General features: G+C 38.2%; 1 protein-coding gene across 2 annotated transcripts in view; it reads left to right on the top strand.

The window, feature by feature from the left end:
• The window catches only part of KCNH7 (potassium voltage-gated channel subfamily H member 7), a 528,547-nt gene that overhangs the window by 396,335 nt on the left and 117,209 nt on the right, over nucleotides 1-15,003 (top strand). For both annotated transcript variants that reach the window (XM_013969285.2, XM_013969283.2), the window contains one exon: nucleotides 4,733-4,947. In XM_013969285.2, coding sequence (XP_013824739.2) covers nucleotides 4,733-4,947 — 215 coding nt within the window. The remainder of the gene's footprint in view (nucleotides 1-4,732; nucleotides 4,948-15,003) is intronic.

Genomic DNA, 15,003 nt, shown 5'->3' with positions numbered 1-15,003 from the left:
CCCTGCATTCTAATTTCTGGTGCTTGATTCTTATTCCCTTTTGGCCTCCTATTGTGTATGCTTAGGCTTACAATTGGTAAAAAAAAATGAGGATATTACTAATACCTTCCTTGATTAAAATGTAAGAAGTTATTTTCATTAGAATTTAGACAGATTTCAGAGAAACCTAAATTGACACTGATACTCATTGCCAACACTTAACAGACTGCTGCATATAAACACCTGCTTCAAAAGCAGTGGAGAAGAGCATAATGATCTTTGTTATACAAGATGAAATAGATTTTGAATCTAAACATGCGTGAATTATTTTAAGTAATATATTTTAAGTTCTGCTGAAGTCTTTAAATGTATAAATTTAAAAGGAAACCTAGCATTAAAAACAGAATAGATTAACAGTTTAGAAATGTTTTCTGTTAGAAAGTAAGAGAAGATGAAATAGAGATTGCAATGAACTTGTAATATTTTGAGGCCAAATCTCAGTGTGATGTGTATTGGCCAGTGGTTTCTTAGCCCTATCAGACTAAGATCCTCTTGTTTCAGCTTCCTGTTATGCTCACTTGACTATCCTAAAATGATATTCAGAGATGAATAACCTATTTCTAAAAGGCCAACATAATTTCTTAATTATACAGGAGGAGTAAAAGGAAAGCAGCTTATAATAAAATATTTCTATCAATATTTTAATGTTCAAATATAGCTCCCTAGATGATATAATATGAAATATGAGAAAATATTTTGTTTTAATAACATTAAAGGCATCATAAAACATTCCATATAAGTACAGGGTAAAATGATAGAGCAGGAGTGTGAAGGGATAAAAAAGTTAAAACCATTATTGGAATAAATAGTGACAGATTGGACTTATTTATAGATAAATTTTTAAATAGTGAATAATCAAAATTAAATTATAAATAATGCCAAAATCAGCTGGGGAGAAATTGAGAAAGTACAATATCCTCACAAATGAATTGGCCCTTGCTTTTCAGTGTAGTGTCAAAATGATTCCCTATGGGATAATGTACAGTAATAATGCATTGCGCAAGAGAAAGACATCCTACTACTCCTAAGGACGTATATATATATCCTCCAATACTTAAGAAAGACCTTGCAGACTATTCACTTTCATAAGCAATAAGAACCAGAAGATGGATTAGAAGAAGAAATGGCAATCAAAACATTTGTAGAACACAGACATTAAAACAAACTAGTGGCTACCAGTAGGGAGAAGGAAGGATGGGGGCTGACATGGGGGTATGAAACTGAGAGATACAAACTACTCTGTATGAAATAAATGAGCAAGAATATATTGTACAGCAAAGGGGAATAGAGTGATTATTGTGAAGCATGGAATATCGTTTATAAAAATATTGAATCACTATGTTGTATACCTGAAGCTAATCTAATATTGTGAAACAACAATACTACCATAAAGAAAAGACATTATGGAGGCATTGTGGCAAATCCCTAGGGAGTTATTAAGTCATTCCAAGGGTTTATTTTTTTACCTAAAAACTAATATATAACTATTTTGTTATATCATACATCATTTTACATATATAGGAGATCAATAATGTAAAATATTTTAGAAGAAATTTAATCAATAATTTTAAGTGTGATTCCTATAATCATCTGTAAATTTAATAATATTGGATTCCAACAGTGTTTTAAAAAAATACTCAGATTTCTTTATTTATATGTCTGCATGTCACAGCTACACACACAGACTGTAACCTGAAGTCTGAAATTTTGTATTGGTGACTTAAATAACATAAGTAGTATAGCTCCCAGTGATTAGGTTTTCTGAAATGGTGAACAACTTTTGGTAAAGTTCTGAATAAAAGAAAGAAAAACTGTAAAAATATTCATTCTATATGGCAGTTGCAGTTCATTGTATTAATATGTTAAAATATGTAAAACAAGTTCAAGGCTCAAATCATTATAAATAGGCTTTTCACCTACATGAATGCCCATTGAGGCATCTGGGTCAATTTTTCAAGGTAAGAGAATAGACACCTCCCATCTCTGTAACAAAAACACCCCCACAGATGCCTTGATGGTGAAGTACTGTCACAGTTGATAATATTTGCTTATCTGTGCAGCAGATTCACTGGAGTTCATTTGAAGTGGCCTCAAACACAAGCAAAGTACCACAGTACCTTTCTGTGTTAACAACATTACAGATGATTCATATTTCTAGGCCATCTGCTACAAAATTCCAACATATAGAAGGATAACAGAGAAAGAGGATTGAAAGATGGGGTTAAGGTTTTGAAATACAGTTTAACTATATGCTTGAACTCAATGTTCTACAATCTCATGTGTGCCGTAAAGTTACCTGAAAGTGAAAGTGAAGTCGCTCAGTTGTATCCGACTCTGCAACCCGGTGGACTGTAGCCCACCAGGCTCCTCCATCCATGGGATTCTCCAGGCAAGAATACTGGAGTGGGGTGCCATTTCCTTCTCCACAAGTTACCTAAACAGTGAAAATATGACATCAGAGTTGGGGAAAAGGCAATATCTAAGAAATCTGAAGTCCTAGAATATTTTTCAAAATTTAAATATAAAGCTATAGGTCTGGAATGTAGCCATAGAATGATGCAAATAAAGGAAACACTATCCAGCATAAGTTACAGTAACAAATTAGTGGTGTGCATAGAAGGGTTTTACAAACAGTGAGGTTTCCCAGAGACCTATCTGAAGGAAAGATTAATCTAACTTTGGGCTCTTATATCTCTTCTTGTCATAGAAATAGAAAAGAGAATGAGAATCTATATTCAAATGAGAAATGCTTGGAAGTATACGCCCAGAGAGCACAGTGACATTTTTAACTTGGATAGACTTGGTCATCATCAGGCGTAAAACTCATGGAATGAATAGACATGCACCTCAGAGAATACATACTTTCTTTCCTACGTAAATAAAAAAAATCTCTTAAAATCATTTCAGTATTCTATAATAACCAAATATAAACTTTTATAAATGAATGCAGTGTGATTTTTTTCTCTAAGATGAATGTGAACTAAATGATGGGTATTTTTTTTTCTTGGATTATTTTTGACCTGAGTTGATTAATTGTTGTGGTCCAAAATACACAATCTATAAATTTAATTTTCAAGGCTTTATACCTCACTTGGTGCATAAAGCACATTTTGATCTCCAAAATGTACTAGTTTCATACTAAACAGAGGAAACAACAGCATAAGGCAAAATGTGTTAACAAGTTCATTTATGCAGTTTGTATGTTTCAAGCACTCTCAAGGCAGAAAGTTAATGTCTGTATAGCATTCTTCCTAATGCTTATCTTCAAGAGCTACATAGTTTTATAAGTAATATCATCAATTGTATAAGAAACTTTTTTGGAGGTTTTTTTTTTTTTTTTTTGGCTCTCCGTAACCAACAGACAATAGTAGTAGTGTGTTTGTAGCTCAGTCATGTCCAACTCTGCAATCCCATAGACTGTAGCCCACCAGGTTCCTCTGCCCATGGAATTTTCCAGGCAAGAATACTGGAGTGGGTTGCCATTCCCTTCTCCAGATCTTCCCAACCCAGGAATCAAACCCAGGTCTCCTGTATTGCAGGCAGATTCATTACTAACAGATGATAGGTTCATCTCAAAGGAAGATGTAGCTGTTGAGTGTACTTATCCTCAATGAAGGGGTCCAGGATCTTGACACTGTGCCAAACTGTCTTTGTAAGAAAGGAATGTGAGAAGTGACCAGAGTTGGTCAAAGAGTCCAAACATCCAAGAATAAGTTCTGGGTATCTAATACACAGCATGTTTTTTTTTTTTTTTTTTAAAGTAACTAAGTACTACCAACCCCAAACCCACTCACTGACGATCATTTCAGTTCTAAGTTATGTTTGCCAAAGCACTCTTCTGCCGTGTCTTTTTCCCTCAAAAAGTGGCCAACATTAATTCTAAATAAAAGGGAAAAAGTGAAAAGAAAGGAAAGATTAAAAAATCCCACATAGAATCCAAATTATTGAACACATCATGCTTATGCTCAGTTGCTAAGTCATGTCCAACTCTTTGTGACTCCATGGACTGGGGCCCACCAGGTTCTTCTGTCCATGGAATTTTCCAGGCAAGAATACTGGAGTGGGTTGCCATTTCCTTCTCTTGTGACCCCTTACATGCACACAGATGACATTTGTCCTTCTCAATGTTACCTGAAATTCCTCTGTCTGGACTTAACACTTCTAGAATCACTGTGAAGTATCTTAAACAGGTTTAGAAGCATATGAAGAATGCAACTGGCTTATCACTTGTTATGGCAGAGTGGGGAGTAATACAAACAAAAGCAGATTAGACACTATTCAGATATTTCATTGCCAACATGATTTTCACCTTCCTTGATTAACTCATAAATTATAAAAGTCCTTCCTTGAATAATTGTTAAGTTATAAAAAAGTTCTTGAGAAACTTTGAATATAGAGTTTAGACAATAATAGGGGGTAGCGTTCTTCCTTCTATTCCAGCCTCTAATGAAAGAAGCCAATTAATAGCTAAAGCTGCCATCTGCTCCCTGAGTGCACACCTAGGGCATGATCTTATCCTTGGGTATTCACATGCAGCTCCATATGGTGGATGGTGAGCAGGTATCAACCAGCTGCATTTAGTCCCATCTGAATCAGGGTCACAATGGTCATGAATTACCAACAGGTCATTCGAGACCATCTCTTTCTTAATTTTTCCTGATATTGCTTTTACAAATACTTTCCAATTTTTTAGGGCCTTTTAATCATATCAAGTCAAGCCTCCTGGGATCCACGTCGGATTCAAACCTCAACAAATACAGCACCATTAACAAGATTCCACAGCTCACTCTGAATTTTTCAGATGTCAAAGCTGAAAAAAAGAATGCATCCCCTCCTTCTTCAGATAAAACCATTATTGCGCCCAAAGTTAAAGATCGAACACACAATGTGACAGAGAAAGTTACCCAGGTAGGACATTATTTTGCTATCAATTTTCACTGTTTTTAAGGTTATTTTCTGAGGTAAGCCATTTATTTGCACTCAAATTTATCTGCAGATGTTGGGTGACCCTCTAATGTAACAAATAAATAAAACTGTAGACTCTAACTTTGTCTATTACAGGACTAAGCAAAAATGGGCTGGCCTGGTTTATTTGTTCCCTATGTTGCAGAGGTGATTAAGCAGCTATTCATCACATTTAGGCATTTATTGTTTTGCTACGAATCCTTGCATTAGTAAAGCATGGTATTTTAATATAATGGATATGTCTATTGAAAGTTTAGGTGACTAATTGGGATTTACTCTTAACTGTGGCCCTCTGTTTTGCACTTATGGTACTAAGTAGAGTGAGGTGTAAGTCACTGGACTTGGGGGAAGAGCTGTCTGAGTTGAAGAAAAGTCAGAGTAAAACAATATGTTTCTCAGGAACAGTATTTTGTTTTTAGATAAATATTGCATATCTAATTAGGGTTAAAAAAAGCACTGTCTAGCAAGATTCCTGTGGTAAAGAATAGAGAAAAATGATTTGTACTTATTATATCAAAATATCAACCTAAGCAGTACCCAGCTTTTGCTTACAATGCACTTACATTGTTGGGAATTCATGACTCTAAAATTTGTGTCAAGTAAACAATTTTTTTTAATAAACAATTTAACCTAGTATATTTGCTTAGCAAGTCATTTTATAAACTGTCACAATACAAAGATAAACTTGACCCTAATATCTATCTCAATCATTGAAGATCATATGTTAACAAAGGTTTGTAATTGTAATTACTAAAACAACACTATAGTAGTTTGTACATACCGTCTTATGTGTGAGCTGAAACAGCCATGTAAAGGCCATGAGTTGGTTTTAAATAGGCCTGAGAGTCTCTGATTATTTGAGATAAGAGCTTATACATGCCATACTCAGATACATATTTTGATATTTATGTAGTAATGAGGCTGTCTACACTTGACATTTTGTTTTTCTTAACTTATTCATAGTAAATTGGACTCAACAGTGGTAAATGAATGTATGTGTGTGTGCTTAGTTGCTCAATCATGTCCGACTCTTAGCAACCCCATGGACTGTAGCCTGCCAGGCTCCTCTGTCCATGGGATTATCTAGGCAAGAGTACCAGAGTGGGTAGCCATTTCCTTCTCCAGGGTATCTTCCCGACCCAGGGATCAAACCCAGTTCTCCTACATTGCAGGTAGATTCTTTACCATCTGAGCCACCAGGGAAGGCCAGTATGTGAATAGCCTACTGTTATTCATGTTGTATTGGCACCATATTGATAGCTTTGAATTTTACTTGCAGTTGTTTTTACCTTAAAAATTATCCTATTTGTAGACTATAGTCATCATATGGATATTTAGGAAGTAAGAGGTTTTAGACTGCACAGCAGTCTGGTTGCAGTTCTTACCGTTGGTCTTGCCAGTAGCATCAATGAGTGAGGTAGTCATGATAGCAGAGCAGGCATGGTGGGGGCTACATCACATCAGAGCAGATGGCTGCCACTCAGCTCCAGCCAACTGTGGTCATGAAGGAAGGATTAACCCATGTTTTCGAATCTTTCAATTCTAATAAGAATCTGGAAATCCAGATTTGAAAATAAACTCTTTATTACTAAAAGTTGGCAAGTTAGTTCAAAATGCTTCTGCAGACCAAACAAAACACACCTTAAGGCCTGTGGGCAGACAAGCTTGATCTTTGCAAAGTGTTCATGAGCTTGGTTCACTGCAGGGCACACCCTGTCCTGCCATGTTCAGCAGGTCCACTGTGCCAGGCAGAGGTGATACACCCACTACTCAGAGGTGGCACCCGTACTGGGCGTTTTCTGAGCCTGGTGAGAGAGGCAACATATACAAATGGCCCCAATGAAGTCGTGGTGATAAAGAACGCAGGAGCAGAGTGGGGGAAAATCATTATACTTTAATGGGGGAACTTTCAGAGAAGAAAAACAGATGAGATGAGATACTTAAGATGAGTCTAGAAGATTACTTATCAAACTGGGTGGTAAATGATGTTTAAAAGCATAACAGAGTCCCATGCACTTGTGCTTTAATTCTGACTGAGTCATTTATTGTGATGACATTGAGGAAAGTTTTAGTTATGACACAACTTATTTCTCAGTGTTGATATAAGAATTAAGTAGAATGATATGTGAAAAGTGTTCATCAAGGTGCTATGTACATGACAAGCAACATCAGCCATTATTTTGTTTATCAGTGTTCTTGTATGACTTCCCCCTGCCTTCATCACCATCATTGTAGGATAATCCACACCTTGCTAGGATCTAGTCAAACACCTTGCAGAGTAGAGCTTATGAAATGTTGAAGGAAGGAAGGAAGGAAGGCAAGAGAAGCTGTCAAGCAAATGAGGCAAGAGATGAGACCCCCAAGCTGGAGGAAAAACAAGAACAAAGTTGCAGAGGTAGAAAAGTCTGAGTGTCTTCTCAGAAAGAGTAGGTTGGGCCAGGAAGATATGTGGCTGAGCAGGGGCTTATTACAGGTCAGGAGCTGCTGGAACTTTCCCCTCTAGTTGGTTCTTCATTACCTTTCTCACAAAAATTGCATCTGAGATTGAGTAAAATGCAATAGCTGCCATCAAAACGTTGGCATTCTTTTAAGGTCTCATGTTTCTCTTTAAAATTCCCAAGACTCTTATATTTAAATCTGTAACATTATACTATTTGTTTTACCATTTAAAAAAAAATAAGTTTTAAACTACTTACCACTGAAGGACTAAGGCTCACAAGGCCCCATAGTTTTCCAACAGCTTCTCATACTTCTCATCCAAATCATCATGGCATGCCCATCCCCACAGTTTCCAAAATATCCCAGTTGGAGAAGCAAGCAAAAATCCTTTTAAGATGCTGGGCGGTTAGAATTGGATATTGTTTTATAAAGGATCACTTTATTTTTACCAATGTAAATACAGTGATCGGAAGGACATTCTGGAGGCAGAACACTTAGGTAGCTGTGAATCTAGCCAGAAATAATGAGAAACCGGACAACAGTCGAGACTGGAAACTGCTGCTGCTAAGTCGCTTCAGTCGTGTCCGACTCTGCGACCCCAGAGACGGCAGCCCACTGGGCTCCCCCATCCCGGGGATTCTCCAGGCAAGAACACCGGAGTGGGTTGCCATTGCCTTCTCCAAAGCATCAAAGTGAGAAGTGAAAGTGAAGTCGCTCAGTCGTGTCCGACTTTTCGAGACCTCATGGACTGCAGTCTACCAGGCTCCTTCGTCCATGGGATTTTCCAGGCAAGAGTACTGGAGTGGGATGCCGTTGCCTTCTCCGACTGGAAACTAGTACCCCCTTTTGCTCTCAGCAGCAAACCTTCCTGTTGTGCACATGTCAGACCAAACAAATGTGTGTGCACGCTCAGCCGCTTCCAATTCTTTGCTACCCTGTTGACTATAGCCCACCAGGCTCCTCTGTCCTTGGGATTCTCGAGGCAAGAATACTAACAAGGTGGAGATCAAATATTGAGATATTCCTCTTATAAAAATAGCCTCTGAGGAAAAAACAACACACACACACACTTGAAGCAGAGACACCCTATAATTGTTTCCTCACTGAGTGTTTATGAACTTTCCTGATCATAGTTATCACTGGGATACCCATATTCACAAATGTAGTATCACGTGTCCCCACGTATCTAGAAATGACTTGATAGCAACTCAAAGACTTTGCTGTTCTCTTTGTTATGACTGTGTAGAAGTCCTCTTTGTCAACGTGCCTGCCTATGTGACAAGTCTCTCAGCCATGTCTGACTCTTTGCGACACTTTGGATTGTAGAATGTCAAGATATTCTCAGCCTATTTGCTGTAGGCAGCCAGAAGTGTTTCCTTTATCTAACGTTCTTATTTGTTTTATTATTTTAATAAATTTGTATGGCAATCCTTTTTTCAAAAGATTTCAGAGTTTTGTTCATCAGTCATTCAGTAGTGAGTTCTAAACACTCCCCTGAGCATAAACAATAGGGTAGATATTTTAAAAAGGCATAAGTGAAAGGAACAGTTCATCTCTGCTCGTGTTATGCTCTCTCACCATTTGGATCTTATCTCTATCATACATTGGCTGATTACTAGTTAGCCAATTAATTACTTGCCTCCCCAGCTAGAGCGAGCTCATTGAGAGGGACCATACTGCTATTCATTCATTCATACATCTATGTATTTTTTATTCACTCAGCAAACATTTATTGAGAGCTAGTATTAACATGTGGAGAAAGAAATGGCAATTCACTCAGTATTCTTGCCTAGAGAATCCCATGGACAGAGGAGCCGGGTGGGCTGCTGTCCGTGGGGTCGCACAGAGTCGGACACAACTGAAGCGACTTAGCATGCATGCATGAATTGGAGCAGGAAATGGCAACCCACTCCAGTGTTCTTGCCAGAGAATCCCAGGGACAGGAGCCTGGTAAGCTGCCATCTATGGGTCTCACAGAGTCGGACACGACTGAAGTGATTTAGCAGCAGCAGCAGCAGTATTAACATGTACTGATGGTGGTGGTTTAGTCACTAAGTCATGTTCAACACTTGCAACCCCCAAAACTATAGCCTGCCAGGCTCCTCTGTATATGGATTATCCAGGCAAGAATACTGGAATGAGTTGCCATTTCCTTCTCCAGGGGATCTTCTTGACCCAGGATCAAATCTGTGTCTCCTGCTTGGCAGGCAGCCCCCTGCATTTCAGGCAAATTCTTTACCAATGAATCACATGGGAAGCCTCCAAGTTGGCTAATTCCTACCAAATTCCAATGGAATGATGAAGAGAAAACAATTGGATTGGAAGAAAAGTTGGGTGGATAAAAAGCAAAGGTTCACTTTCACTATGTGGTTCTCAGTTCAGTTCAGTCGCTCAGTCATGTCTGACTCTGAGACCCCATGAACTGCAGCACACCAGCCCACCCTGTCCATCACCAACTCCCAGAGTTTACCCAAACTCATGTCATGGAGTTGATGATGCCATCCAACAGTCTTATCCTCTGTCGTCCCCTTCTCCTCCTGCCCTTAATCTTTCCCAGCATCACAGTCTTTTCAAATGGGTCAGCTCTTCGCATCAGGTGGCCAAAGTATTAGAGTTTCAGCTTCAATAGCAGTCTTTCCAATAAACACTTAGGTCTCTTTTAGGACTGATCTCCTATAGGATGGACTGGTTGGATCTGCTTGCAGTCCAATGGACTCTCAAGAGTCTTCTCCAACACCACAGTTCAAAAGCATCGATTCTTTGGCGCTGAGCCTTCTTCACAGTCCAACTCTCACATCCATACATGACTACTGGAAAAACCATAGCCTTGACTAGATGGACCATTGATGACAAAGTAATGCCTCTGCTTTTTAATATGCTGTCTAGGTTGGTCATAATTTTCCTTCCAAGGAGTAAGCGTCTTTTAATTTCATGGCTGAGGTCACCATCTGCTGTGATTTTGGAGCCCAAAAAAATAAAGTCTGACACTGTTTCCACTGTTCCCCATCTGTTTCATATGAAGTGATGGGACCGGATGCCATGATCTTGGTTTTCTGAATGTTGAGCTTTAAGCCAACTTTTTCACTCTCCTCTTTCACTTTCATCAAGAGGCTCTTTAGTTCCTCTTCACTTTCTGCCATAAGGGTGGTGTCATCTGCATATCTGAGGTGATTGATATTTCTCCCAGCAATCTTGATTCCAGCTTGTGTTTCTTCCAGCCTAGCATTTCTCATGATGTACTCTGCATATAAGTTAAATAAGCAGGGTGACAATATCCAGCCTTGATGTACTCCTTTTCCTATTTGGAACCAGTAGTTGTTCCATGTCCATTTCTAACTGTTGCTTCCTGACCTGCATATAGATTTCTCAAGAGGCAAGTCAGGTGGTCTAGTATTCCCATCTCTTTCAGAATTTTCCAGTTTATTGTGATCCACACAGTCAAAGGCTTTGGCATAGTCAATAAAGCAGAAATCGATGTTTTTCTGGAACTCTCCTGCTTTTTCCATGATCCAGCAAATGTTGGCAATTTAATCTCTGGTTCCTCTGCCTTTTCTAAAACCGGCTTGAACATCTGGAAGTTAACAGTTCACATATTGCTGAAGCCTGGCTTGGAGAATTTGGGGCATTACTTTAAGCATCTGAGATGAGTGCAATTGTGCGGTAGTTTGAGCATTCTTTGGCATTGCCTTTCTTTGAGATTGGAAAGAAAACTGACTTTTTCCAGTCCTGTGGCCACTGCTGAGTTTTCCAGTATGCTGACATCAAGTGCAACACTGTCACAGCATCATCTTTCAGGATTTGAAACAGCTCAACTGGAATTCCATCACCTCCACTAACTTTGTTCGCAGTGGTGCTTCCTAAGGCCCACTTGACTTCACATTCCAGGATGTCTGGCTCTGGATTAGTGATCACACCATCGTGATTATCTTGGTCTTGAAGATCTTTTTTGTACAGTTCTTCTGTGTATTCTTGCCACCTCTTCTTAATATCTTCTGCTGCTGTTAGGTCCATGCCATTTCTGTCCTTTATTGTGTCCATCTTTGCATGAAATGTTCCCTTGGTATCTCTCATTTTCTTGAAGAGATCTCTAGTCTTTCCCATTCTATTGTTTTCCTCTATTTCTTTGCACTGATCACCTAGGAATGCTTTCTTATCTCTCCTTGCTATTCTTTGGAACTCTGCATTCAGATGCTTATATCTTTCCTTTTCTCCTTTGCTTTTCACTTCTCTTCCTTTCACAGCTCTTTGTAAGGCCTCCCCAGATAGCTGTTTTGCTTTTTTGCATTTCTTTTTCTTGGGAATGGTCTTGATCCCTGTCTCCTGTACAATGTCATGAACATCCGTCCATAGTTCATCAGGCACTCTGTCTATCAGAACTAGTCCCTTAAATCTATTTCTCACTTCCACTGTGGTTCTTAGTAAAAGATCAAATTCTTGACTATTTCTGCCCCCCTTTCCATAAAAGCAAACTGAACTTTTGTAACTTTGTATGATTCTCTTATTACTGAGGCTAGTTATAGTTCAAATGTTAGGCTAAATTTTATATAAAATGTACTATTTCGTTTTCAGATTTAGATGTTACAAAATTTTGTAATGTCAGGTTTAAGAAGATGGCACTGTGGATTCTAAAACTTTATTGACTAGTCTCATACGACCTATCAGTCAATGCTGTAACAATGCAAGTTATAGAAGCCTGATTGAAACCATTTTAAGCAAAAAATGAAAGGAGGAGGGTCAGCTTACAGGGTCACATAACCAAAAAGTGCAGGGGCAGATGCTTTGGGCCATGACTACATTCATTTTTTGAATAGCTGATGAATTCTCTCTTCTCTGCCTTGCTTCCCTCATTAATAACTTCACTCTCCATCTGATGGAAGCATGTCTTTAGACTCTCTTGTCTTATATAATGCTCACAGTTCGTGATCTGATACGAAGGGCTTTCTCTCCACCAGTGTCCACATCAGTTTCTGAGAAAGTGAACTCTGATTGGCCAGCTTGAGTCTTGTGCTCATCCTTGTGGTGGAAGAAGTGTAGCTCCTTGACTGAGGACCACACCAGAAAAATACAGTGGGGAATGAAGGCCTCCATGGAAGGAAAACAAAACAACAGTGGCCCATTACATTGTTGAAGATAAGAATTCAGACTAACAGTGTCTCATATACACAAACACACACATATACTTGATAAATAAATATGTTGGATAAGCTCTAGAGACACAGAAGTATTAAACCTAGTGTGTGTGTGTGTGTGTGTGTGTGTGTGTGTGTTAAGTCGCTTCCATTGTGTCCAGCTTTTTGCAACCCAATGGACCGTAGCCCACCAGGCTCCTCTGTCCATGGGATTCTCCACTCAAGAATACTCGAGTGGGTTGCCATGCCCTCCTCCAGGGGATCTTCCCGACCCAGGGATCCAACCTGCATCCCTTATATCTCCTGTATTGGTAGTAGAGTTCTTTCCCACAAGTGTCACCTGGGAAGCCCATAAAACCTAGTACCAGTAGTCAAGTACTACCTGGAGAAAAATGATACAAGAATATATGATAATAGTATTTGCAAGTGCTAGTATGATAAATGCTATAGGGCCATATTATGAAACTAAAGGTAGTTTGAGTTTCCTTTATATATAGTACTGGCCAAATTATGAGCAAGTTATTCTGTAACTTATTACTTTATTACTTAAAAAGAATATCTGGTGAGCTTAATAGAAACCCATATTGTGATCATCAGAAAGAAAAAACATATAATGAGGAGGAGAATACTAGTCCACAAGTATAGTTTTCCTAGAGCTTTATTAAGGAGAATACTCAAAATAATTAGTTTTCAGAATAATCACACAGAAACTTAGATCACAAGAAAGAAATTTCTGAATGTTTAGAAGGTCATATAATTTTGAAATATACGTTCAACTTTAAACCTAAAATAAATTCTCATTATTTGGGATTTATTTAAGTATATTGTTGGCATGAAAATAGAATTAAGATAGATTTAATAATAGGTGACATTGATTGAGCATTTACTGTGTCAGACTGTATGCCAAGTGGTTTAACAGATTATCAGTTTTAATCCACATGAAAGTCCTATGAGTTGATACTATTGTAATCATCTCTATTTCATAGAAGAGGAATCAAGCTTAGAGAGAAGGAAGCACCTTGCCTAGGTCACACAGTAAATGACAAAAGTAGCTTTCAGACTGAGATCATCTGACTCCAAAATGAAGTTCTTAATCTCTAAAGTATATCCTCTTTAATTCTGTTTTGTTTTCCTAACTGTCCCCTAAATCTACTGTAAAAAATGCCTGTAACATTTGGCAGTATGGAAAAATATCATAATCTAAAAGTTTGCTAGTAACTAATTAGAGGAGTGAGTCTATAGAAATAAGAGAATGTGGTATATTTTCTCTAAAATTCCTCAAACTCTTCAAAAAGCCAAATAAAGTGATCCTTAATGATTCATTATCTCTTGTTTAAGTTCATATCCCATTTTTTAAGCTAATTTTTTGTTAGGATAAAGGCTTTGTTTTTTGTTGGTGGCATGCCACTTAGTGGCAGGAAAAGCAAAATTACACTAATAAAACTGACAAAAAGAGCTCAAAGTATATAGCATGTCACTTTCCACTGAACCTTTTCCATTGTAAATATGCTCATTATCTCTTCATGTCATTCAGTGCCCCCAGTTTATACTTACTTTTGACAGCACTCCAAAACAGTATTTGTAACTCAGTACTTATTTATCAGTGGAGATTGATTTATAATGGAGAGACAGCATTGATTTCATATTATTAGCTAATGTTTAAAAAGATAAATGTGTGTAATTTGTGTACATCAATTATACCTCCATAAATCTAAAAAATTATATATCGTCTCAAGCTTAATAGTACAAAATTTGTTAATGCTTTCTGTAGTTTTGCTCAAATTAGATAAACTTAGCCCTAAACTTTCTTCTATGACAGTAATAAAAATGTCCTCCAGACGCAACTATAAGTTATCAATACTTTTCAGTAATAATGTCATTTTGATTCTGACTGCAGTTCACATTCTGACACCAGCTGGGTGCTCTACAATTCAACTCAGTTCCGGCACTGTCTACCCAGAGATCATGTCAGATGCCACAGATTAAGGGCTCACTTTCTCAAGACTGCCCCCCACTTCAGATGCCAATTATAATTCTAGGTGTTACCTGTGTTTCTCACCAAGTGGATGTAAATTGGATTACAGCCCCTTCTTTACTTACATGAACTTGCTAGAGACACAAAATTTAGGAAACCTTTTTATTCACTTGATTGCCAATTATTACAACATATGTTACAAATCAACAGCCAGGTGAAGAGATACATAGGGTGAGACCCTGAATGAAGGCACTACTGTCCCCGCAACGTTTGGGCTCAGCCTGATGGCATAAGGTAGACTTCCGTTTCACCAGCTTGGAAGCTCTCTGCACCCTCTCCTTTTAGGGTTCTTTTTAAAGCTTCATTGCATAGGCATGAATGATTATTTCATTGGCTATTGTATATGGATTCAACTTCCAGCCCTTTCCTCCCTGGAGGTGAGGAGCACAGGAGGGG

The sequence above is a fragment of the Capra hircus genome, chromosome 2 (genome assembly GCF_001704415.2).
Source record: "Capra hircus breed San Clemente chromosome 2, ASM170441v1, whole genome shotgun sequence".
NCBI classification, from domain to species: Eukaryota; Metazoa; Chordata; class Mammalia; order Artiodactyla; family Bovidae; genus Capra; species Capra hircus.
Note: the sequence above shows the minus strand (reverse complement) of the source record. Positions and strands in the feature narration are given on the sequence as shown.